General features: G+C 41.0%; 1 protein-coding gene and 1 long non-coding RNA gene across 5 annotated transcripts in view; one reads left to right on the top strand and one right to left on the bottom strand.

Moving 5' to 3' along the window:
• Nucleotides 1-12,304, top strand: part of EBF3 (EBF transcription factor 3) — a 122,890-nt gene extending 110,586 nt beyond the window's left edge. Inside the window, exons 12-16 of one of the 2 annotated variants that reach the window (XM_055720830.1) lie at nt 256-321; nt 989-1,166; nt 2,370-2,558; nt 2,981-3,178; nt 10,370-12,304. In XM_055720830.1, coding sequence (XP_055576805.1) covers nt 256-321; nt 989-1,166; nt 2,370-2,558; nt 2,981-3,178; nt 10,370-10,401 — 663 coding nt within the window. In that variant the 3' untranslated portion in view covers nt 10,402-12,304. The remainder of the gene's footprint in view (nt 1-255; nt 322-988; nt 1,167-2,369; nt 2,559-2,980; nt 3,179-10,369) is intronic. The other variant, XM_055720831.1, reaches the window with a different exon arrangement.
• The window catches only part of LOC114015875 (uncharacterized), a 36,944-nt gene continuing 20,809 nt past the window's right edge, over nt 10,391-26,525 (bottom strand). For 2 of the 3 annotated variants that reach the window (XR_008733895.1, XR_008733894.1), the window contains exons 5-7: nt 26,136-26,253; nt 13,578-13,652; nt 10,391-10,526 (exon numbers count right to left, since the gene is read on the bottom strand). This is a non-coding gene — a long non-coding RNA (uncharacterized LOC114015875). Of the gene's footprint in view, nt 10,527-13,577; nt 13,653-13,943; nt 18,898-26,135; nt 26,254-26,525 lie in introns of those variants that run through there. The other variant, XR_008733896.1, reaches the window with a different exon arrangement.

The following is a 26,525-nucleotide window of genomic DNA, read 5'->3' as shown; positions in this document are numbered from 1 at the left end:
AGGCTCGTATCTAACTTTGACTTCAAACCATAAGCAGTATTTCCCTCCAAAACAAAATACCTTCCTATCTTTGTAATACATCCACTAAATATAGCAAGAGCCCCAGGATAGCTCATGATGTGTTTTACCCACTTTGTCGGTTCCTCGTAATTATCGATGCCACTACAAACTGCCAGTGTTACACACTTCTCTTTCCTTCTTGGAATGATGGCTGCATTTAGTGAAACATAACGCAGGTTGTTTGTTTTTCTTTAGGAAGTATTACTTAAAAGAGCAGCAGACCTTGTTGAAGCCCTGTATGGGATGCCCCATAACAACCAGGTAGGTCATGAGCACAGTCTTTGTCTACACGCCTACATATGTAAATCAATACCTGCTATTTGCGAAGCTGGCAGAGCATCAGCACATTCTTTTTCTACACAGCCTGGCTTTGCCAGCCACCTTGAGGGCAGTCTGATGTGATGCGATGCTCCAAGGGAAATGCTTCATCTTCCCATTCTCTTCTCATCGCTAGTTTGCCTATCAGAAATGACAATTAAGTGTAAGGTGCCAAAAGCATAAGCAATCATTAAGGCAAGAGAATAACCTTGAACTCGGGCCAAAATATACAGTGACTAATGGGAAGTCCTAAAGAAATCTGCTCAACAGAGCGGATAAAATATACTGTACTTCGCAAACTGCTGAAAATACCTCTGCTGCCCTGGATGAATGAAATGCATGTTACAATTTTCATGTGACTTACAGCACTAAACTGTAATTTTATCTTAGTTTCTTTTTTTCTTTATACTTACCTGGGTTGCCATGAAATTGCATAGTGAGCTGGTATGTAGCAAGCAAAACAGAACGTGTAGTTGAAACAAGCAGCAAAACCCCCACCCTTACTATAATTTCACGTGAATCTCTTCCGTAAATTTTAATGTTGTTGCAGCTTGGCATATTTGCACAAATCAATTTCTTAGTTGTCAGTGCTTATTTTATGTCTTGATAGGAAATAATCCTGAAACGAGCAGCTGACATTGCTGAAGCGTTATACAGTGTGCCACGCAATCACAACCAGATCCCCACTCTAGCCAACACTCCTGCTCACACTGGCATGATGGGAGTGAACTCCTTCAGCAGCCAGCTCGCCGTTAATGTTTCCGAAACATCACAAGCAAATGACCAAGGTATGTGGGATTTCAAGAGTTAATCCTTCACGTTGTTGACTGCTTTTGGCCGGTGCCTATTAATACGCTCTGATGTCACTGCTGTGTTCTACCTCTTTTTCTCCCCATAGTCATATGTCTGATCGCGTAATGAAATGCTGTCTTTAACTTTCTCATAATATTTAATTCTTCCTGTTCTTTCGTTTACTGTTATCATAAAGCATCTCCAGCAGAAAAAAAATATTAAATTGGCAAGTGTAGAAAGCTCTTTATTATTCACAGTAAATATACAGCTTGTATGGTTTTTATAAAACAATTATGTCTAGGTATCTCCACCTGGTTTTGGAATATTTACACAGATAAATCTAATTTGATGTCTGTGATTTTAAAATACTTTGTTTATAGGCATGTGTGACATATATGTTACTAATAAAAGTAATAGTTGATTTAATTTACCTGTTGTAATTGAAAATGCATGCAGCATATTGCATTTAAAATTAATTTTGATACTAATGAAAGGAGGGAAACAGGATTATTAGATATGTTCAAACCCATATTTTTTGCTTGCAATGTAATTATTAAATTGATTGCTCAGATAGGAATGAAATGTTGTTTAAAATCCTGATTCTGCTATGTTTCCTCTTCTAAAAAGATTGTCTTTTAATGCATTTCCCAAGCTAATAAGCCTTATAAAATTCTGTACTTGATCTTGAATTAGTTCTCACTGATGGCTACACCTTATGAAAGTACGAGCTTGTTGTTAGTACAAAAATATCAATCATAAAATGAAGACCCCAAAACAGCCTTTTAAAGTAAATCACTGCAACAAAAAAGTTTTTCTTGTCAGCTATGGCATTTGAAGGTCTGGAGAGGCTGAAAGTACATGCAGTGTGTTGGTACAAAGCGGGACTCGAGCCTGTTGATAATTGCTCCTAAAGACAAACGTGAAGGCACCTGACACAGCTGGATCGAAGAGAGCTTTTGTTGGCTGTCTGTGCTAAGAGGAGAGACAACATAGAGTGCTCGCAGATGATTTAAGTAGGGTTGGCGTGATAAGGTTATCTCAAACTGCAAGAGTTGATAGGGCAGTAAGAGACAACTTAGAGCAAAGCTGTGCAATCAATTAAAACTGTGTAATATATGCTGCATGAGGAAACCCCCCAGCCCTAAGTCTATATTATAAAATAACATTATTTTTTTGGGGTGGGGGGGTTTCTAACACAGTAGGTTACAGTCGCAACACAAGCAGTGTTTCCCCGCGAGGATATGTTCCCAGCAGTACTCCTCAGCAGTCCAATTACAACACAGTCAGCAATAGCATGAATGGATATGGCAATGCCGGCATGCCCAATCTAGGTGTACCAGGTTCCCCTGGATTTCTTAATGGCTCCTCAGCTAACTCTCCTTATGGCAGTAAGTGTCTATTTTTGGTAACACATCATCATATAGATTCATATTTACTACAAAATCAAATACTTGCATTGTTTTGATTTCCTATATTGTGAGCTACTGGATAAAAGGAGGGGTGACTCTGGAGGCTGGACATAAAAATGAATATAATAAATTGATCTGTTTGTGCCATAATACAATCTCAGATAGAAAAAAAAAATTGGACTGCGCAATTTGTAACAGAAGTCCAACACAAAAGAGTTTGCCTGTTATCCAGAGAGTGGCCAAGCCAAGGCATTTCATTTTTTTTTTTTTTATATATATTTTTTTATATATATATATATATATCTATATATATTTTAAGAGGCAAGGCCCTATCACTCTCTTTTTCCGTGTTTGCCGTGAAAACCTCAATCTGAGTCCTGATTATTTTTGCTTTATTGCAGTAGTGCCGTCAAGCCCTACCATGGCAGCCTCTTCGGTCACCCTCCCTTCAAACTGTAGCAGTACACACGGCATTTTCTCATTCTCACCTGCCAATGTCATCTCTGCAGTGAAACAAAAGAGCGCCTTTGCTCCTGTTGTCAGGCCCCAAGCCTCTCCTCCACCATCTTGCACCAGTGCAAATGGAAATGGACTTCAAGGTGAGCTGGATCTCTCTCAGTTTTCTGTGTATTGCTTTTTTTTGGTGCATACACTCAAGCCCTGATTGTTTATTTTGGAGAAAGGTACCTGGCTATTTTTTTTAGGTTTCTGGTGCTCTCATAGTGATGCAAAAGCAGGAGAAGAAGTAGGGTGGCATGAATGATATGCTAAGATTTTGAGCAAATCTTAATTCCTTTTTAATACTTATCTTAGAGAAAACACCAGTTGTTTTTTTCTGGCATTTTCCCTTAGGGTTTCGTGCCTTAATTTTAAAGTAGGACTGTATCCCTGAATGCTTCTTGGGGGTTTCATGGACACCTTGTGTTTATGCGTTTTATGAACACATTTCTGTGGATGTTTAAAACCAGCAGCATTCGAGCATAACGTGGTGCGATTTCCTCATTTTACATAGGATGTAACAGTTATTTTAAAATGTGTCAGATGAGTGTAAATCAGGTTAAGCTCTTAGTGCACTAACCTTCCCTTGGACTAGCTAGCAGTTAGTTTGCATGCTCTGTTGGTCCCAACTCACTCTCTTACGGTGCTGTTAAAGTGGTTACTTCCCTAAATGAACAACTAAATATTTTAATTTTAATTTTAATTTTAATTTTAATTTTAATTTTAATTTTAATTAAGGCAGGCAGTCTTAAGCTTCTGCATTTTTTTAATCTGTGCGTTTTCATGTGGGTAACGTAAGGAACCATCTATAAATCAGTTGCAGAATTTCCATGGTCACCTGCTGGGAGTGGGGCAGGAGGAATGATGATACAGTGTACGTTTGGAGGAAGAATAAAAATGCGAACAAAGAAGTCTTCCTTTTTTTATGGCATATGTTAACATTTAGAAATTAATACTGTCAGATGCTTTAGAATCGTTGGAAACGTTTCTTTGCCTGTGTTTTACAAATCATGAGCCTCGTAGCACAGTGCAGTAAATTGAAGCACTTCAAATCCCATTGGAATCAGAAAGGGTTGCAGACACTCAAAAGTCGTCACTCCTCTTGACTTTCTTAGTTAAAATGTAGGTAGCACAGTATTATTTATTCTTTGTATTACTGTGATATCCACAATATGATGAGTGCTCACAGGCAAACATAGGAAGACAGATATTTTGATTTGCCAGACTAATTCTGGACACTTGCATTTTGTGGTATCTAGTTTAAGGCTTTTTAGAGAGACATAATCCCACAGAACTGCCTGTCCACCAAAAATCCAGGCCATTCAAGAGCAGCATCTCAAAATGGATATCCCTGTATCTTCTTACTAACTTCTGGGCCCCAAAAAGCATCCGAGAGCTTATTGTGCACTCAGGTTAATGAAGGGCTGAGGATCCAGCTACAGAAATCTTATTGTAGGATGGATGTTAAAGAAAAGGATAACTAGATTAACAGTTTCTGTCATTGCATATGTATTTAGTGGAAGCTTCACTATGTTAGTGTATGTAGAAAACTATACCAGTTCTAAGCAATATTCTTAGAAAAGATTATCCATAAAATAATCCAGTGTCCTACTTTCATCTCTTTATAAAAAGACACTTGTATAAAAAGTGAATAGTGAAATACAATAAAATTAAAATAAAATAATAAAAAAATGGTAACACATGGCTTAGATCTGAGGGAGCTAATCTGTAGAAGGTATTTATAGACATTCTTATTAACTTGTTGATACTGATTTACTCTGAAATTAAAATAATTTAAAGATCTAAACTAAAATGATCTAAGTTTATGTAATTTCAGTATGTAAATAAAGGGCCTCCCATCAGATATTAAACATTTCAGGTGCTTAAAAGGTCTAGATTACTGCAAAGGGTGTTTTTGGAAGAACTGGGCATGTTAAATGCCTGCACTCAGTGCCCAGTCTCCATTGGCACCTCCCCAAGTCCCAGTAACCTTACGCCTTCATCCTCAGGTACAAAATGCTTTTTGTATAAATGCCCGGTAGATGACTGTGAATCAACCAATACTGATTTTGTTAAATAGGTCATGAATTTAGCTCTCAGGCTGAGGCCCAATCCTGCTCTGTACTAAGCTGTTCCATGCCCAGACAGCCCAGTGAAGGCCTAACAATCCCTTCAATCCCCAATTTTAGGATGCTGCAACCTGAGCAGCAGATCTGGTGTCATCCCTAATGAAGTCCTGCATCCCATGGGTGTTGCTAAAGCTCTAGATTAGGTGCCCCAGATGTGCAGTGCTGCCTCACTGGGCTGTCCCTACCCCTCTGAGCACTCAGAAGTTCTGAGACACAAATCTATCCAGATGTAGGAATGTGTAGAAACTTCAGGGTTTGGTTTAGCAGCCAAACCAAACATGAACAGAAGTGTTGAAAAAAAAAATAATTGTCATGTTTTCCTCACCCAGCTGAAGCAGCTAAATGGAATGATTTTGCATTGAGCAAAATGATCCAGAGAAAGAGCAAGAATGTCTTTCTGGTCTGGTAGTTACAGCATTGAGTTCCAGGATTGTGACAAAAAGTTGAATTATTTACACAAGGTAGCACAGCACCACGAGGTGATGCTCCATATCATGAGAGTTAGAGTACTCTAGCAAAAGGTAAAATGCGTGGGTTCGGGTCCCCTTGGGCTGAAGATAAAATCAAATTGCATCTGACATATCCCTGGTGAGTTCTGTTATCACCACGGCAGAGAGGCACCGGCATTTTTTCCAACCAAAACTAGGGAGTTAATTCAGACTGAACTCAGAAAGGGCTTCAGGTGGGCAACGCTTTGCCCAGTTGTCCTCACAGATCTCAACCAGTGCCTTGAACTAACTGCAGCCAGAACCGAGTGGCAAGACAGGGGTGGATTTGTCATATGCTTCCTTCATGAGATGTCATAAAGAAAAGCCAGGAATGCAGGAGATGCTTATTTACGCTGCATTTTACCTGTACAGTTATTTAGGGGGTTTCTGCTTCCTTCTCCCTATTTTCTTATTCATGTGTTGACATTGAGCCCTTGTTAGAGTTTAATTAGTTGCTTTCTGAATGCTGTACAAGCAGCTCGAGAGTTTTCTGATCAGCACATTTTCTACATTAAATTAAAATACGGAATTCAAGAGCTGCAGCCCAATGCAGCTAAAGTTTTTTGGTGATCTTGAGGTACAAAGCCTCATTATACAGTGGGATGTGAAGAAGCTGAGTGCCAGCTGAGGAGCCTGCACCATTAGGAATGGTCACATACATTTAGCCAAGCCCAGACAGAAGTGAAGAGCTCATGGTCACTGTTGTATCTAAGGTAAATCCTGCAGTGTCTGTGTCTGGATAAGAAGCGATGACGTGCTCTTTCAATCACAGGGCAGGATATCCTCTCTCTCATGGCTTGTTTTGTTCCCTTTCCCCACATAAGCTTTATTCTGATATAAAAGCCAGTTGGACAGCTTTCAGGGAAGCTATGGCAAGGCATCGCACACCAATGTGATGGGGCCAGGCAGCCCAGTTTTTCGTATGAAGGTTTGTTAGCGCTGGGCAGAGGCAGAAGCAGATGAAAGCATGGCAAAACTCTACATGTAATAGCCCTGCAGACACAGATTGTCCTTTTACAAGGATTTGGGCGTTAGTTGCACTGATCCTGGCTGGGTGAACCACCATAGGATTTGTCTGTGTGTGGACAAAATGCTGCTTTTGGTACATCTAGGATGGTGAGAAGGCAGGAGCAGGACTGTGAAGCACCATCTGGACCTCAGACAGACCTTTTGGTCTCCTAACGTAATATAAGGCAGAGGTAGAGCTGCTTTAACCTCTGGCTTTTGGTAATATCACCACAAGCATCAGGATGACCTGAGACCACCACACTAGAAGCAAGACCTTGCTGCTAGAAAGCATGTCCCCCAAAAAGCCATGCTGAGTTTTAGGACTTAGTGCCCAAGAGTAAACACAGAGAGGTCTATAGCCAACAAGGAGATTCACTTTTTTGCTAAAGAGATCCAAGACAGAGGTTAAGAAGAGAAGAAAAAGAATAAAAAGGAAGGCAATCTAGGAAAATGTCAGAAAGGGCAGCATGCAGGCAGTGCCAGCCAGAGCTAACTTGTGGTCCCTTTCCTCACTGCACTCGTGTGCCACCGCTGGCAGCTGCGCATCCATCCTCAGCCGACTGATACCCTCGTTCAGGTCAGAGCTCGGAAGCTGCCGCTCACAGAGGAGATACCCTTCTCTCTGTTGTCCGGTGGGTACAACTCACTCCTGTGAGCAAGGCTTCAAAAAAGGGCCTTTGGGCCTTACCCAAAAAGTCACAATCTTGTTAACTCTGTATGACTTCCACTGCATAGACTATGATCTGAAAGTTAAGTACTTACACATTTTTTTTTTTTTTTAAGAGCAGGATGCTAGCATATGGGTTCCTTAGGGCAGAGGCTTTTTCCTGCTTAAAACAATGGGCATTTAAGGTATAAAATAAATTTTTTAGTCAGAAAGTGCTGGCTCGCTGAGAAGTTGGAGGTACAATATGTGTTCAAAATTTGGTTTTCAATTGTAATTTACTTTTTATAGATTGTGAAAGATATTGCTCTCTGGTTAAGCTTTATGACTGTAACACAGAGCAAAAGGTTCTCTATATTCTTTTAAAATTGCATCCTGCTTAATTTTCTGGTATGCCCCTGGATGAAACAGTTAAAATTGTTATTAAAAAACTAGCCACCCCATTTTTCTTTTAAGGAGGCATTTGGTATCAATTTGCACAGCAGGAAACATAGTGCAGAAATTCACTATTGTCAAATGTTGCTACTAAAATAAATAGTGAATTAAATGTCTGAAGCACCAATTTTGCACCCCCCTCCCATTGTGCCACAGATAGAACTCAACAACAATGGCTAAATCACTTAAATTAAATAATTCAGCCTTTTTTTCCCCCAGAAAAGTATGCAGCAGCCAACCTAAATTTTCACACAGCAGAAGCCAAACGTGAGACTGCAATGAACATGTGATTAAGATGTGCAGGGTATTAGTACCAAATAATGATGTGGCATTTATTAAGGTATTTGTGCACACAGCCTCTGGAAGAAAAGTCTGGACTTTTTCTCTGCTAAGTTGTTCTTTGAAGAAGCAAATGTCTGGATCAGTCCTGGACTTTTGCACTTTGCTTAGTGTGCAGGCAGGATGTCTCATGCTGGCGCCAAGACATAACATTTATGTCTTTGGCTTGTGGTGATCTTGATGTCCAGGGCAGGTGATGGTTGTATTGTAGCATAACACCACCTCGAAATGAGCTCCTGCATCCCCCAGTTCTGGTGCACCCCAGGTAACCAAACCTCTCTAGGTCTGCCTGACGAGGTGCCAGGCTTTCTGCTGACTGAAAACTTGCAGAAGAAGTCAACCTGAGAGCACATGGTTCGGCAGCTCTAAACACAGAGCCCGGTCATCCCCTGGCCTGGGCTAATGTGGTGTGGAAGTACCGGAGATTTAGTGGAACTCAGAATCATAGGATGGTTTGGGTTGGGAGGGACCTTGAAGACCACCCAGTCCCACCCCGTGCCCTGGGCAGGGCCCCCTCCCCCCAGCCCAGGCTGCTCCCAGCCCCATCCAGCCTGGCCTTGAGCACTGCCAGGGATGGGGCACCCACAGCTGCTCTGGGCAGCCTGGGCCAGCGCCTCGCCGCCCTCACGGGGAACAATTTCTGCCTCACAGCTCATCTGCATCTCCCCTCTCTCAGCTTAAGGCCATTCCCCCTTGGCCTGTCACCACGTGCCCACGTACAAAGCCCCTCTCCAGCTTCTTGCCGGCCCCTGTAGGTGCTGGGAGCTGCTCTAAGGTCTCCCCGGAGCCTTCTCCTCCCCAGGCTGAGCAGCCCCAGCTCTCCCAGCCCGGCTCCATAGCAGAGGGGCTCCAGCCCCCTGACCACCTCCGTGGCCTCCTCTGGGCTCGCTCCAACAGGTCCACGATAAGGAAAATGATAAGGAAATATGATAAAGAAATGAAATGTTTTGAGTAGGAAGGGTCTGTCAATATGCGCATTATTCTCCAGTTAAGTTTTGTAAGTTTGGTTGCTCTTTAGGTTTAAAATATGCAGTATTATAAACTATGCAAAATTATAATTTCCATTTCAATTTTGACATATTTGAGATGTCTTACTGGTGAAAAAAGTAGCACAGTTGGAAAACTTTTACCTGTTTCAAGAGCATCACTTCAGACATGTTTTAGAGAGAGACAGTCCCATGTAAGTCCTTTGCATCCGCTTGCACAGCTGGCTCCGGTACCTGCCGGACCAGAGCTGCTCGGGGCTCCGGTCACAGCCGTTGGAGCGATTCATGCCAGGCAGACCACACTGCTGGCTGCTGTAGGAGGTTGTGTTACGTATGAAATGTGTATGTAGCCAGCTCTTCCAAACCATAAAGCTGTAACAGTGAATCCGAAATAAATTAATATTGTTGAAATTAATGAACTGAGAAATTGAAGTTCACATCACTACATGAACAAATTTATTAATATCTGTTGTACATAAATTAATGAGAAATATCATTATGGCAAAAATTAAACAACACTAAAATTAAAGACTATCTAAATTATGTTTCTACCAAAGAGTTAACTGGGAGAAAAGCAGTAGTTGTTGGCATCTCAGTCTTTATCTTTTTCAAAAAAAGCGTTTGTATTTATTTTTTAGAAAAAAATGAGATGACTGGTCAGGGGTATTAATTCCACGCCTTTTGATGGTGTGTGGTTGAGAGTTGAGAACAGGTGTGGAGTACTTGACTTTGGTCTTAGAGAGTCCTTGACTTGCTGAGCCCCACCGTTAACCATAAAGCTGTGGAAGTGGAGGTTTTCTGCTCAGATGCCAGGTCTGAGCACGAAGTGGTGGTTGGTGGGCTTCTCCCTGTGGGGATGTCCCCGAGGAATGCCTGACACAACCAGGAGTGACTGTGTGTCGTTCCTTGGCTGTCAGGTCCTTGCCCCCCGTCCTTGCTCTCAGCCCCGCTCTGGGAGACATGCCGCAAGCGCTGAGGTCGGGAAGCTCTGTGCACAAACACCCGCTCGGAGCCTCCTTTCGCAGTGTGAGGCCCTTGCGGAACATTCCACTGGGAAAAGCGCGTGTTTGTCCGTGGTCCTGTGGTCAGAGGATGCTGTGGTATGGCATGCAGGAGCCCGGGACTGCATCTGCCCGCCCCATCCTGCTCTGGGCTGGTGCTGAGCATCGCGGTCGCTTTGAACCAGGTGTGCCTTACACAAGCGTGCTAATAACGGCTGATTTTTCTTCTCTTTTTCTTTTAGCGATGTCTGGGCTTGTAGTCCCGCCAATGTAAAGTCACTTTTGTTTACCTACCGTAGCACCAAGCTTCAGAGGATGGGCTTAGGGGACAAGTTTAGTATATTAAGACATGCTGATGGAAACAGTATCTTCACACAGAATCAGCAACAAATCGAAATGCTACAAAAAAAAAAAAAAAAAAGACTTTGTTTAAAGATTTTATTTAAACTATTAAGAATCTACATGCAAACAACCTACTTCTTCATGAACAATTCCATTTTATTGACTGAATTTTTCTCATATTTTCACATTTCTCAGTCCTGAAGAATAAGGAAAAAGCGACGCCTATTTTGTATAAAGTTTCTGATTACGTCTTGGCTATGTCTAGTACTTGCTATGTGTTGGGAGAAACTTTGTGGATGCACCATTTTGATTATCATGAAACACTGATGAAAAATGCCTCCGAACATTTTTCTGTACTCATAACTAGATTCACAATGGTTGTGTATCTCTATAATGTGAAATATTTTTTTGTGGTGGAAAAAAAGGGGGCCAAGGAGGTTATGAGCCATCAAACTGGAAAAAAAAAAAAAAAAAAAAAAAAGAAAGGATGAATATATGATTAGAAAAACAAAAACCTGGGCGTGGGGGTGGGCACGGGAGGGTTTATCGTTGCTTAACTTCATCTTAATGAAATGGAACTTTGTAACTTATTGTAGTTAGAAATTGTAACTTTGATATTGAATTCTCTTGCCTTCAACAAGCACACTGACAGAGAAAAAAATTGCTACTGTCTGTTGGTAAAAAAAAAAAAAATATACTTCCACTGCTAGAGCTTCCTGTTAAGCAAGTGTGATCTGCAACATTTTTTCAACTTTTGCTAGCACTGTATACTATTGCATTCTTAGGCTACTGTGAAGTCTATGTTTCTTGTACCAGAAAATTGTCCTTTTGACTTCTAGATCCTTCTTCCCTAATGTGTTTTGTATGTGGTTATAAAATTGTAGACTTTTGTGATTTTGCCAAAGTTGTAGCTAAATATTTATACACTTGTCTTGAATTTTTTTCAGATCCACTTAAATATTTAGAAAAGCAAATTTTATTCCTTATGAAGCCTATAAGGAATAAAATAGTCTTATTCATTGCAACACTTTCTTTCACATAAACACTTGCAGTCACTAAGGGAATTTATTTTGTAACATATCAACTATAAATATTGTATTTATCTTTGAAATTTTGTATATTGCTTTTCATCTTTTTTTTTTTTTTTTCTTGTATGTCTTGATTTTTGTCATGGCCTGGTATTGTGATGCTGAGAATAGCATTAAGCCAAGAACTGTTGCCTTCATGTTTTTCTTTTAAATAAATTAGTGTCCGTACATTTCATTTGTACTTCATAAAGTTGCTATTATTTAGACTTTCCATCCTTTTTTTTTATTTTTGAGGAAAAGTCAAATTCATTGTTTATTTTTATATTATTTTTAAGTTATCAGAACAAATAATTTTGAAAAAAACCTTGTTTGTTGTATAGTCAAATCAAAATTGTGCCACATGGCTGTAATGAATACTAGTAGAATATGTGCATGTGATACAGCCACAGAAAAGATGAATCTATTTTGTGGTTGCATTTTTTTCTTCCTCTTTTTTTTTTCCCTTTTTTTTTTTATTTTTTTAATTTTTTAAAAAAAGATTGTAAAAAGTCATTTTTAGCTGCCACCCATGACTTTGCCACATAGCTGAACTGTGTTTACTGGAAAAATTCAGAGGCCTAAAGTTTAAAATAAATTCACTTCTGATGTTTTAATTAAAATGTTTGCCACATTAACTTCTCTGATGCCTTAAAAGTGAACTTCTTTGAAGAACTTTTGTGCTGTTTTATCACAGGCTTACACCACAATTGTTAATCACTACTTCATTTGGATGATTTCTGGTGTAAAAAACAAAAAAAAGCACAAACCTGGTGTACAATTATATCACTCCTTTATGTGTCTATTTTCTGCTGCACTCTGCATTCTCCCAAACCCTGCACTGTTTAAAAAAGATAAAGGTTTCACACAAAATCAGGATCATACATAATTTTTAAATGTTTGGGGTTTGTTTATTTAGGTGTATTGGTTTTTTTATGGAACCTTTTGTAATAGACTCATAGACGACTGTACTTTTTAAACTGGAATGATCTCCGTCATATATCGTGGCTTTTCGTGCCAAATCCATACAGAGAAACATGGAGTTTTGGGTTGGTTTTTTTTTTTTTTTTTTTTTTTTGTTGTTGTTGTTTTGTTTTTTTTTTACTTTGCACTAAATAGTTTGCAAATGCAGCACTGCAAAACATGTTGCAAACTGCAGCAGAATTAAAGTTTTAACCAAAAAGGAGGGATCTTATTTTTTTTCTTTTTTTTTTTTCTTTCTGGGCAAAAATGCACATTTTAGTAAAGTGTTTATTAAAGGGTTTAAAAGAACGATACAGCGTATCACAGCTGATAAATGCCGCACGCATTTCCTTTGTGATAACGAATAAGGCTTAGCTAAGTGGAAAAGCCTGAGAAGTCACTTTGGAACTGAATTGCCTCCGTTATATTTTGTCTAAGTAAGGTTTTGCTCTAAGGAAGAGGTCACGTGTACATGTTAAGAAAGTCTGCAAGTTTCTTCATAAATGCAATCTGTTTGTGTTTTAGATTACTTAGTCAATGCACTCATTGCTTCATTGTCTCCAGACGGAAAGCTTCACTAAATGGTAGATTTTACTGTTAAAGACCCTACAATAAGATTGTTTTATCTGTACATTTTTTCATATATTTAACTGTATAAAAAAATGTTCATTTTACACAATATTTAATTAAAGTATTTCTTGTCTGTGAATTTCATTTTTAGTAATTTTATCTGGTTTGATTATTAAAAAAAGTGACTAAACACAAAACAACAAAATGCAACACTGGGGGTTTCATTTCTAAATGGTAGAATTCTAAGTTTTGTTGGTTAAGAAAAAGCACAGTCCTTGACGTGGGCTTTTCGGTGCCCCAGGATAGCCAGCCCAGGCAGCCCCGGGGATGATGAGGAAGGAGACCTCTGCTCTGCAGCCCGGCAATGACTTGTTGCTCAGCCTTGGTGAAGTATTTAACCAAAACTGTGCTTCAGACACACTTTTTGTAAAGTGAAGGTAACAGTAATTATTTTTTTTTCTTCTTCTATTTTAATTTCATATTGTGAAAGTCTGTAAACAGGAAAACTTACTTTAAACATTAGCACAACCCATATTTTCCGTGCAGCGGTTTGACAGCAAAGGTCGACGTACTCATCTTCTACATGCTGATAAGGAAGCAAATGTTTTTGCTAATTATAATACTGAACACAAATATTTCATCTCTGGACTCTAGTATGTACGATATACATAGAATGTACTTGAAATACAGATATACCGAGGTAAACGTGACTCAGCCTGCTAATCGGAGGGTGTTCTTGTGGGAGGCAGTTCCAGCCTGAAGTAGAGGTGTGAGTTCACTGCCCCAAATGCCAAGCGTGTGCCTGCCTCATTTTGCGTGACCATGGCCACCAGCAAAAGGGTATTTGTACAGGAGTATGGGTCCGGCTCCATGCACAGCAGGCAGAGCAACTCAAGTGCCTACGCAGGTAAAGCGGGGGAGTTTGTTATGTGAGTTTTATCCTGTCATTAATCAGAGGGCTGCTGACAACTTTGAGAGGGCACTGAGAAACTCTGAGCTCCAATGTATGTACTTGTGTATGCGTATATACTGCCAAACGACATGCCGTGTGCCTGAGTCTCTCCTTCATCACCCCATGTTCCAGCCGTTAAGTGATGGAGTGTGACGAGAAGGTGCAGCTTACTGTAGTCACAATGTACAAAGAAGGAAAACTGGGATATTTAACTAAATTTCCTTTATTCTCTGATATTTCCATAGTTTTCATGTTTGATGAAAACAGATGTTAAAAATACAGAGCACTTTGGATTATTATTATTATTATTATGCATTGAAAATTGTTCCACTTTGAGTATGTATCCGTGTATGATGTTTAAACGGTGGCATAATCAGATGCATCCCACTAAAAAATAAGATGGTTTATAGGGATGGAAGTCTCCATGATGCCTACTGGCACTTTTCCTTTTAGGTTTATTTCAAAGGTTTGAATAATGAGCATCTAAATGGTTTGTCTAACTTTCAACGCAAAGAAAATACAAAAGAAGAAAACCCATACATTTTTTGCTAGAAATGACAAGTCCTAGAGCAATCCACCACCTACAACACGTCCCTATCTGTAACTTGGTAATAGCCCTGGTGAGAAAATATGTTGTGTCAGCCTATAGTGAGTTTAGACATAGGAAGATGATAAAAATTCCTTAATCAAAATGAAGGAATAGAGTCTCTAAAAGTATATGCCAATTATTGCAGAGCAGCTTTTAAAAGTCTTTCAAGCTTTTAAAGATTATTCAAAGCACTTGAAATAGGCTTCAATCTAATGCCTCATTTCATTGCATTAAACAGCCTAGTTAATAAAGAATCAATATATTCAAAGGGCAAGGTTATCTTTTGTCTATAAGGGGTGGTGTCATTCTGAACCTTTTATAGTTCAAATGCTGAAAAAGACCTCATGAAATCCATACTCATCAAGTGGGTCAACTAGAGCAATAAAGAGGCCTCTGAAAGAATGGCTGCACTCCTTTAAAACAACTATGTCTTATCTCCCCACATAGTGCTCACCAGGCTCCACCAGAAAATGTCAATTTCTCATCAAGACAAGAAGCCCAACGATAATTTTTTTCTAGAGAATACACACAATTAGGAGAATGCAGAAAGGCCCCATCAGTGATTTGTAGCTTATTATGTCACCAGCAAGCTGCACTCCGCCGCTAAGCAGATAATAAGGGCTGTTGATAACTAAAGTGTCAATACGCCAAAGAATGATTTTTGAATGTGAGCCCTTGTGCTTTTTTTCCCCTCCTCGTTCAGATCGCAGGGCTGATAACAGTGCATCTGCCAACCGACACCGCCCGTTGGACCTCACAATTAATGCCGTGAATAAATAGCACAAAAGAGTTTAGATTCTTTATACTCTTTGAGACAATTCCCTGTTTTACCCTTCAAGGAGTTCTTTTATGTTCGAATAAGGTTGCTTTTAATGAAATTTAAACTCATCAGAGGAAATCAAAACCCTCAAATCAGATTACAAATTGATTTTTTTTGGTCACTTGTCATTATACAATGTACTGCCGTAAGTTTTACAGGAAAAGGAAGAGAAAGCACCCAGTCTGGAGTCAGAGTATGCAAACAGTCTCTACAAAAGCATACAAAGGAGGAATGTTCCTAAAGTCCCACAAGTAATAAAAACTTTTTGAAAGTTGGTGTGTATCATTTAAAAAGCGATCATTATCTTTAGTCAGATACTTCATAAAATACTACAGTTTTAAATAAAATGAGCTGTACTGGAACTTTAAACTGTGTGCATTAAATAATTAAACCCAAGCTATCTCTTTTATCTCATCCAGAATGCTGAATTTCATTGTTATGTATAAGAAAATATTATTTCTAAGGTCAGAATTAACCAATGGAGGGTTTGAGACCTCCTGGCCTGGTACCCCATTTCAGCTGGTGACATTGCTAGTCCAGTTTGGCCAGCTGAAATGCGATGCTAGCGATGGAAGCTATATAGTCGTAATTTTTTGATTTCTTACACATTCAGATAAAGTAACTGTTCTACTGTAATGGTTTTGTTTCCTCTTTATCAACTTAGTCCTAGTACTGAAAGGTCATCGTGAAAAAAAGGGTGCAGTGAATTGGTCACAAAATGGTATATTTTTGGTGCCCACAAAGTTTTTAGAGGATTTTGGTTGTTATGTGACTTTTTTTTTTGCATTTACCTTGAGATACTTTAAAACATTTGAGAAACAACTTTATAGCAGAGGCAGCAGCTGCCTTCAGAACAGACCAAGGTGGGGTGGTGAGGGTGCAAGGAAATTATCTGAAACCTACTCTGCTCCAACCAGAAACAACCCACAGGTTGTTTACTGTGTCAAATCTAAAAAGGAAAAATTCAACCAAAAAAGGGAAACTGAGGCTGGAATTCCTCTGGGTAAAGCAACCAACAAATTTTAAAGTTGTCCTGTGTTCACGATGAAACGTAGGATGAAGACACCAAGGGGAAGTCGGAGAGGAGAAAGGAAGAAGATATGAAAAACAAACTGTATGATGAAACCCAATAAAGTTGTATTTAATGACCTCTTTCCTTGTGCTGTGGAGTTCTTGTGCGTGATGCTGCACCCACGATGCAGGACACAGGAGCCGGGGACAACCTGCTGCAGCTCAGCGCTGCTCTCCTGGGCAGTTTTAGCTCTGGCCACCACAGCTCAGACCCATAGGTCAGTCCTCAGCAGGTGAAGGACAGCAACGGGATGGGGAGTGACCCCCCTGAAGCCAGCCTCAGTGCCTCCGGCCAGCGACGTGAGAGGTGCTGGATGACCACCAAGGTTTGCAAGGGGGGTCCCTGTGTACTGGTTCTGCTGCAGTCACCACCTTCATCCATACTACAGCTCTAGTCCCAAGGTTACACACACACGCACAAAAATAATAATAATAAAAAAAAAAGAAGAAAAGAAAAAGAAGCAATTGCTGTGGACTTAGCTTCACAGACACAAAACTACTTTGAAACTGTAATGAGTAGAAATAATAATAAACAAACAACCTCTAAAAACCATCTCACAAGGCTATTTGGGCAGACTCTGTGTAGTGAGAAGAAAAAAGGAAAATAAAACGGCAGGAGCCAAGCCGTAGAACGTAAATTCATTGCATGGTGCTTCTTCACCTTTCTGGTTTATCAGCGGGTCTCATTTTAGAGCAAATCATGAATCCAACAAGCACTGTAGTATCCGAAGTATCTCTAAAAGAACTTCCAAGGTTTCTACCCAACTACCCCCTCACTTACTCCATCCCTTAAAACACACCCTGGACAAATTAACAAAGGCCAAGCAGTGGGTAGGGACCAGCCAGAGGCTCTGATGGACCAAGGGGTGAAGCTTGGGTGAGGGCCATCGACTGCAGCCACCACACAATCATCTGAGCCGTGTCACTCTCCAGGTTAAAGCCAGAAAGGGTGGGCACAGGAGCAGTAGGGGCCCAAAGCAAAGTGACTTCATAGATTTAGACACTTATTTAAACAAATAAATTCCCTATGTGAGGAAAACACTGAGCATAACTTAATTTGGAAAAAAAGTTTCCAAAATTTACCTAGCATGTAGCATGGCATAAAATGGAAACAGCAGTTGGGTACCTCATCAGAGAAATGTTAGAACAAGACCGTGGGGACACAGCGTGTTCACATCGTTCCTGCGCTACACAAGTAGAGCAGCTTTGCATGGGCTCGGGGTTTCTTTTCTTCATGGAAATCAGTGAAACAGAAATCATAGGCATTTTGTAAAATAAATAATTCCTAGTTACCACCTTTCTTTCCCAGTTTTAAGGAAGCCAGTGAGGTATCAACTCAAAACAGAACCCAGAAGGTCCATACAGCCAGTGTCCTGCTGCTGCTGAGGAGGACGAGGAACTCGGTAGTGGAAGATCTGCAATAAAACCCGTGTCCTCCTATGCTGAAGATCTTGAAGACAAGCAACTAGATACAAAAACCATTGATTAAATCACCTGAGAGGAACAGGAAAGGAAGAAAGTCTGCAGAGAAGGGTAAAACAGGGTTACCAGGAGAATTGGGTGTTAGGGCACAGACACAAAGTTTGTTCTACATCAGAAAAAAGAACGGGGTGGAAGAAGCGTGGTGGGGTTGTGCTGAGTGCTGTCTGCAAGGAGACCACAGCAGCTCCTTCTCGTCGCAGCACCATCGTTTGTCTCAACACTTTCCTGTTACACAACTCGTCACTTCTCAGCCACATCATGACAGTAGGAGTGGGAAGTGCTTGCAGAAGCGATAGAATTCAGTCTTTGTTATTGTACGAGGGGAGAGGAAAACAGAAGAAACTTACTATTGACCTTTTTAGAAGTTAGATTGACTGACAAAATCTTCATAAAATAGTCTAATAAGAGAAGGTTGTCAGATAAAAATGGTTTTGGTTTTCTTGCAAGGACAGAGGTCTTCAACCATTGATAAGCATCTGTGTTTCTCATTCAGTTCTGCTTTATTTTCAGTCCACAGTGCCATGGTCACATGACTTGAGGACCAGGTAGTTGTATTGGTGCTTTTGCCACCTTGCATCCCAAATGAGGCTGAGCTGCCGAAAGGCTGTGCTGCTGCCTGGGTCCCGTTTCGTGGGATGGTTCCTGTTGGCTTTATGCTTCTGTTGAGTGAGAAATCAAGGCCATTGCCATGCTTCATCTACAAGCAAGAGCTACTGGACTCTTCTGCAGGAGAAAGGAGATAGATCCCAGGCAGGACAGAGAGGATGCTATGGAGAGACACGCTTCACCCTCCTTCTGCGCTGTATTTGTTTCTGCCAACCCCTATGCTGCGGATTGTGGTGGGCATCATGCATGGACAGTACAGATGGGAGACCCTCAAGAAGCTGCTGTGCAGGAGCCTTTTTCAGAAAGTCCTACTATTTATCAAAACATAAAAAGAAAAAAAGTTGGTTTTATGGGAAAAGTACTCAGGCCTTTTAGTTTTCAGCTCTAACCCAGTATTTACTGGCTCAAGCCTGCTGAAGACTCGCTGTTCTACAGAGGTCTAAGCCAAGCCCTCCTTGCCCACATCAGTCCCTGCTCCAGAGCTGCACATCCCCAGCCAAGGACTTGCCAGGATGCTTCAGCAGCTCAGCCCTGAGGAGGGACCTATCCTGGGCACAGGGAAAATAAAGACTGAGAGCAGCATCTGTAACAGACAATGGTGTCCTGAAAAAACTTCTTTATGGCGTTACACATAAAACTGTCCAAAATGCTCTGCTTTTGATAATTGTAAAATGCCATGACCAAGAAACTGGGTTGGCTCAAAAAAGTAATAAATATATATAATAGAGTAATTACTGATGTAAATGCAGAAATCTGCAATAAACCACTTTAAATATTTTTATTTTTATTTGTTAATTTGCCTGGCAAGCAGTTAATGGAAACAAATAATCTTCTCATGCTCTCCAGGTGCTGCCCCCAGATATTACAGAAATAACCTGTGGGAGTGTTATCAGGAGGACAGTTTTTTCTCCCAAGCAGCATGATGGGAAGGGAGCTACCCTTTCAATGGCCTCATCTTCCACCAGTTGATACAGAAGATGATGGGCTTTCAGGCCAGTTTACCAGATCTGGCAAAGCGAGAGCAAGGACTCGGCAGTTTCTTGCTGTAGGGATGCCACATTTTGGGTCACAGATAAGAAAATAAAGATTTTTGGTTTGTTTCTGTGCTGAAATTTTCCTTTCTTAATGGAAGCTGACATAAATAATTCTGCTTTGTGTGAACTGCCTGTACTTTGCTCTCCTATAGTAAGTTCAAATACAAGCGATGGCAGAAAGAGTAGGTTTGGATGCTAAAATAAACATTTCAGCAGACACAACTGGGTGTCATCCAGGTCAAATTTACATTGTTTTCTATCATTGCTTTCAATTTTCTCTTTACCTTATCAAAAAAATACCTTGTCCTACATTCTTCTGACATAATGATCAAAAGAGAAAGCCTATTCATTGTCAGACCCTAATGGCTATTCTGCCCCACATTTTTAATGTGAAGATTAAATATTTATGAATTGCAGGTCTATAATACCCCCTAATCGGGAAAGCTTTGCTGCTGGTGAGACAGGAGAAAGTCATGGTGGTGGGCTGAGACAGGGGGATGCCGGTGGGGACTGACATCTGCAGGTATGGACCACTGTGCACATGGCTGTCTTGTGACCCTCTGACTTCATACCATAATGAATAAAATCGATAAAAGACACTAACTGCAAAAGCAAGGTAGTTCTGGGATATTCTTGCACTCATTAATGATCCCATCACAGTGCTGGTGGCTGTCACCAAAGGCCCATTAGAGGTGGGCATGGCTTGGCCAGGGTGCATGGACCTACCATGGGCTGAGGTTGGCATCTCACCCCTGAATTAGATCAGCACGGAGGGGTGCCATTGGAAGGAGACCAAGGTCATTTATAACTTAAATAGTTCAGATTAAATGCAAAACAGTCTTAGGCAGAAGATACTTTCTGAGAGCATTTTGAAGTGGTTCAGATGACCGAGCTGGCAGAAGCCACCAGCTCAGCACTTAGACTCAGACTTTGTTGCGATGATAAACTTGGTGACAGTGATTTAAGCAATGCCAGAGAAATGTTTTTTCTTTTTTTTTCCTTTTTTTTTTTTTCCTCTCCATTTCAATGCATTCAGCTGGTTCAGGTCAATGACTAATTCATTCAAAACTGAAAACATGATTGGGAGTTGGAAGAGCAGAAAATGTGTATTCCTCTCCCTGTCTATGAATAAAAAAATAGATTTGAAAGGATAAGATCTGCTGGATTTTAGTATCTTGAAGGACATGATGATCAGAAACAATCTATTCCATTTTTTGACTATAGATAATAATATCTTTACATATTAACTTTATTAATGTAATTCATTTGCTTCAGGTGCAGAACATGTATAGAGAAATATGCTCTTCCCGTTTGCATCCAGCACTATTTTGGTAGGTCTCTTTAGCCGATAAAATTAATGCGGTTCCCACCACAGTATTACTGAACTCTTATTTCCATCCAAAAAGAACTTGAAAACTCATACAATAAAAAAGAAATGCAACATTCAGCATTTTCATCTGTATAGAGATATGAAACACATAATCAGATTATGAAATATAATTGCATACATGAACGTAAATAGATTAAATAATGCTGGGTAGCTCCCTGATTAGACGAAGGAAGTGCATATTCAGTAAAACCCTCAGATCTGAACAATAATGGTTAAGATTTTTTTGATAATGAGAATAATTTCTCCTTAGGAGAATGAGTAAACATTCTAAGGGGGGGGGGGGGGGGGGGGGGGGGGAAGATCAGATAGCACTTTTTCCGATATTTTTAGTGAAAATCATACTTGAAAGCCATCCTGAAAGGGTTTTAGATTGAATTTACTTCAAATTTTGAGGGAAACAATGTTGTCGTTTTCTCCCCCCCAAAAATTTTTGCCCTCCTGGTAAAGTTTCGGGTTCCTTTTTTCCCCCTTTTTTTCTTTTTTCCTTTTTTTTTTCTTCCTTGCCGTCCCCCCAAACTGAGGTTTCGGGCTGGGAGCCCTGGGAGCAGGGGTAGTGAGCGGCCCAACGCTGGGGGAGCGAAGGGAGAAGGAAACTGCAAATCTGAATGCATTCAGAAATCAAGCTGTCCTACGAGCCTCAGCCTTTTGACTTTTCCTCTCCTTTCACAGAAACCCACCCTTCTTTTTCCTTCACTTGACCCATATCTTCCTTAATTGGGATTTAGCAATTACACTCCTTACGCTAGTTATTAAAAACATTTTGCGTATATCTGCTTTCCCAGAAGACCCTTCCTGCTGCTTCACCCTGTCACTGGCTCCATTGTTTGATCTGGCAGTGAATACGGAAACAATAAAATTTGGGATCAATACAGCCATCTTCTGCAGTTCATCTGAGGAGGAGCCAGGCCTCCTCCAAAGTTGCTGCAGGAAAAGCAATGATGGCCAGCTTTGTCCTGCCATAGGGGTACCTCTTTCGGTAACACTTCGCCAGTACCAGGTGACATAAAGGAGATGCAATATCATCCTTTACTATACATACACATGTACAAGCATCTGTGTGCTGCAACCTGCAGTAACTTATCTAATGCTGCTTTTTTTTCCCCACTCTTAGTTCAATCCTTAAAAAAAAAAAAAACAACTTTTTGGTGGTCATCTTGCAATAAACAGAGCATGGCTGCTTGGTGCTGCTGCTAGGATGATTTGGTTTCAGCCTGGGATGGCTAGGTTTTAAAATGACGTTGGCTGATCTCTTGAAATTCTGCTTTTGAGGCTGCATTTTGCTGTCTCACCAAAGCTAACCTGCACCTACAACAGCCTGGCCTTTATTTGCAGCGAAAGGCTGAGCCCGAGCACTCTTCCTTGGCTGATCGCAGGAGCATCTGGAGCATCACGTTGCCGAAGGGTGGCAGATGATGTTTGATGTTTCAAACAAGGCAAAGCCCCCCCACCCTTCACCACCCCCTGCCCACAGCCCCCACTTGGTGGCATGCAGCTCAGCCCGGGCTAGCGCTTGGTGATCTGAAATATATGAAGTGGGTCATGCAAAGCCACTTCGGATACCGCCACAGCAAGGTACGGGCATGGCAATTAGTAAAATCAAGGTGTATTTCCTACATCATGCAGCTGGGGGCATTTTGCAACTCATTTTGCTGGAGAAAACTTGTTATTTAATTGCCTTTGCTGCTGCTGGATCAGATTCAAAATGAGTGGGAATATCAGGTCCTGCCAGATATCTTCAATCATATTACTGCTTTTTTCCCTGAATGGATTCGATGTGCCAGTAAGCAGTGAAGCAGTTAAATATGGACATGTGAATGCCAGCAACGCTGTGATTTCAAAGTTAACACCCCACTAAGATGAATGAGGAAAATGTACATCTCCCTCGACGTTTCCCTCTGTCCCTGTGGCGAGTTTAAGGGGAAGATAATTCACGATGGTTTGGCCAATTGCTAGAAGTAGGATATCTCCTATTCATTCTGATAAACCAAGAATAACATCTTATGCAGCCTCAAAATAAATAAATAATAATAAAAAAGACTTCTGGAATTCAGAATTACGGGTGATACGAGGCCAAGCCTTGCAGCAGGGCGAGACACCGGAGCTGGTGGGGGTGGTGGAGATGGGGCACAGGTGGTGCCATCACACCAGCCTTGTCCCCTCTGGAGGGGACAGGACATTTCCAGCCACCGCATCCTCGTGTCCAAGTAAAACTGGGTGGAGAAGGGAAAAAAGATATGTCTAAATGAGTCCAATACTGATTATTAAGTTCCTAAGAGGCAATCTAATTTAGCTATATAAAATCATGAAAGGGAAAGAATTAATTGATACTAATGAGTTATATGAGATAGCATCATAATTAATTCCTAAATAGAAAGAGGACATAGGCTGGAGTGAGGGTGGGGGGAATAAGACTGGCCTATATATCATAATAGATTACAGAGTGTATCTGAAATGAGAAACAAACTGCCAAAGTCAGAGTGGGACGGAGTTATGAAATCTTTTCCAATGCAAATAAAAGCCTTTTCCGCATCGCCTGGACAGTACAAAAGCTAGGTAGCTCATGTAGCACTTTGTTCCAGGAGCCATCCCAGGACCGCTGGGGACCACGCTGGATGCAAGGGCTTACACCAGGAATGCCCTGGCCCGACCTGTCTATCAGGGAACACAAACAGAAGACACTTTGGTGGTTGCCAAGGTAACTACACAGATTTGATTTGATTTTTTTCCCCCTAAATAACACCGCTGAGTAAATCGGTGCATAATCCCATGGCAACTTTGCGGTGCGTTACCTTATAGCTCCAATATTGCTGCAGTAACTTAGACAAAGAGTTTGGAGTGATACTCCGAGCAAAGCTGCTTTTTTTTTTTTCTACCCCATTTTGGATCTACTTACTCCTTTGGTGCATAAATCACGGGTGATCACTCATACACTGGAGGACAAAAATCTTAGATGAATCACAGAAACAATAAATTTTACAGGGAAAGGGCATTCATTTTTTTGGAATTGTGTAAAATCACCATCACACATTGATTGCACTCTCACAAATACAAATCAGAGATCTCTGCAGCCTTCCTCCTGAAAACTGACCTTAAAAGTTGTGTTTGTTTTTTTTTCTCCATCTTGAGTTCAGTTTTAAAACAAATTTGGTTGCCAGAAATTAAATTTCAGTTACATTATTGCATGGTAAAGCCCAGGGCATGAACGTTTATCGATGCTGATCGCTTTTCTAGAGGGGAAATCATGGATAACTACTTGGGAATTAATAGTTGCATTCACTGAGAGAAGAAAATAGCTAATAGCCAGGGCTCCTGGTTAAAAACATTTCTAAGGGCATTTTATCAAAAGGCAGCTTGACACAAGCTGGTTTGCAGTGAGGCAGGACATGCTGAGCATCTCCTTCTGGAAAGAGGAGAAGCATCGAGCGTTGATGTCCTCCTTACGTGAACCAGCACAATTAATAAATATCTGCACATCACGGGGAAAACATGATCCAGCTTGTGCCTTTGAAGCAGCAGGAATTTTGGGTGGAGTTCAGCAGCAGTGAAGCTGAAATAATTAAATAAGGGGATGGGGAAGTCATAGGGGTATCCCTGAGGCTGGCAGAGAGGACAGCAGAGCTCAGACACTGTTGTGGCCACCCTCACTCCACCCTGCAAAAAACACCGCGCCTGGGCCCAAATAGTGCATTTTCTGGCCATTTGCAATGTCAGTGCTTTAAACGGAGGAAAGGGGTCAGTGCTGGGGGTGGCTGGTGGTACAGTTGATGGATGCTTTGGCACATTGGTTTGTGTTCAGTTGGGGTGAACTGGTCATTTTTGTGCTCAGAAGACGTCCCATGTATAATCTTTTCCATATCCAATAGAAGACTCATTCCCACTGAGCAGCCCACACCCTGATAAGTGGCAAAGAAAGATCACTTTGTGGGATTAAGGTATTTTTTTTATGTTATTGTGAAAAGTCATGGGCTTTGGCATACAGTGAGTATCTCGTGTCAACTTGAGCCCGACACCTTGTGTTACAAGTGTAAACCAAGTAGGGGCAACCAGAAACCAAACCCATTTGATCCTCAGCATCAAGGCCATTCACAGAAATAGTAACTACTCCAGTTGAATGGGAAATAACTGGAATCAAATGATTTTCTGTAGCAGACAGGCCAGCTGGGGAACAAGCAATCTTTTAATAAAATACACTATCTCCTAATGCAGTGTGGGGCTGTATGTACCACAAGGCAGTCAGATGTGAGGCAGGACCACAGAAAGATGGAAAAATAGAGAAGTGTTTTGGCCAACAGTTTCAAACCCCTTCTGCAACCCCCTTCTCCGTAAAGGGCCCTCGTTGGGCTCATTGGCTGGACAATGCCATGCTCAAACATAAAGCAAAAAAAAGGGGGGAAATGGAAAGAAGAAGTTCCTGCACTGGCTGCCTCCTTCCCGTTTGTGGGGTCTGGGGCTGCCTCTGCACTCAGGCAGTGCCGTGCCAGCAGCGAGGCGAGGGTGACATCTCCCTCTCTCTCCATTACACGGGAGCTGTTCACGCTGGTATAAAACACACACCGTGCTCTTGCAAGATTCATTGTCCTGAGGTCAGCTGGAACTTATTGTCCTTGTTGCCTCGGAACAAGACAAGTCTGACATCTGTAAGATTTGCTGTTAAATAATCCAAACCAGGAGTGGGACGGAGCCATGCAGAGAAATGGAAACGTTTGGGCACCGCGGTAGAATATCAGTAATTTACATACAAGGTGCCAGTGCTCACCAGGCTGGTGCACCCTTAGTTTGCCATTGATGACTTCTCCTAACATTTAACTTCATCCTTTAAATACTGCATACACTGGAAGTTTCAAAATCAGTACTCGCCTGCTAATCTTTCCTTGGTATAAATAAATGAAACATTACATGGAATAATCTTTGGATTTCCAGCTATCTTTCTTCGGGTTTGCCTCCTGGTTTAGTGCTGCCGCCATTACTTCGCCATCAAAATGCATTCGCAGTGATGTATGTTCCGAACATGACTGAGCTGTAAAACCATTTTTAAAAATTGCACCTTAAATTTGTCAGACATCTAAGGCAGTATGTTAAAAACAACTTGAACGAGAAAAATATTTGGGGATGAAGAAAAGCTTACGTGTTTCACAACCAGAGCCAACCCAACAGGCTCCCCTCTGGATCCTGCTTGCAGGTGGAAAAGCCGCTCGGATGCACGCACAGAGCTGTCCCCGAATGAGCTGCTGATAAATCTAATCCTGAAGGATTGGAAATGAGGTAAAAGAAATTCTGATGAAAATTATGTACATGTACTTTGACAAGCTCATAAACACTGCAGCCATGATAAGTTTTCTTATTTTTTTTTTAAGACCTGACACAACTGTATAAGCCCAAACTCTAATTTTTACAGCCCTGGGTTTGGAGATCTGTCATTGGGAGATATAATGGAAAGAATAATTGCTTGGTGGCTGCACAAACAGGAGATGTGTTGTCAGGCTGCAGTTTGGAGGCTACATCTGGCTTCAGAAAT

The sequence above is a fragment of the Falco cherrug genome, chromosome 9 (assembly GCF_023634085.1).
Source record: "Falco cherrug isolate bFalChe1 chromosome 9, bFalChe1.pri, whole genome shotgun sequence".
In the NCBI taxonomy this organism is placed as follows: Eukaryota; Metazoa; Chordata; class Aves; order Falconiformes; family Falconidae; genus Falco; species Falco cherrug.
Note: the sequence above shows the minus strand (reverse complement) of the source record. Positions and strands in the feature narration are given on the sequence as shown.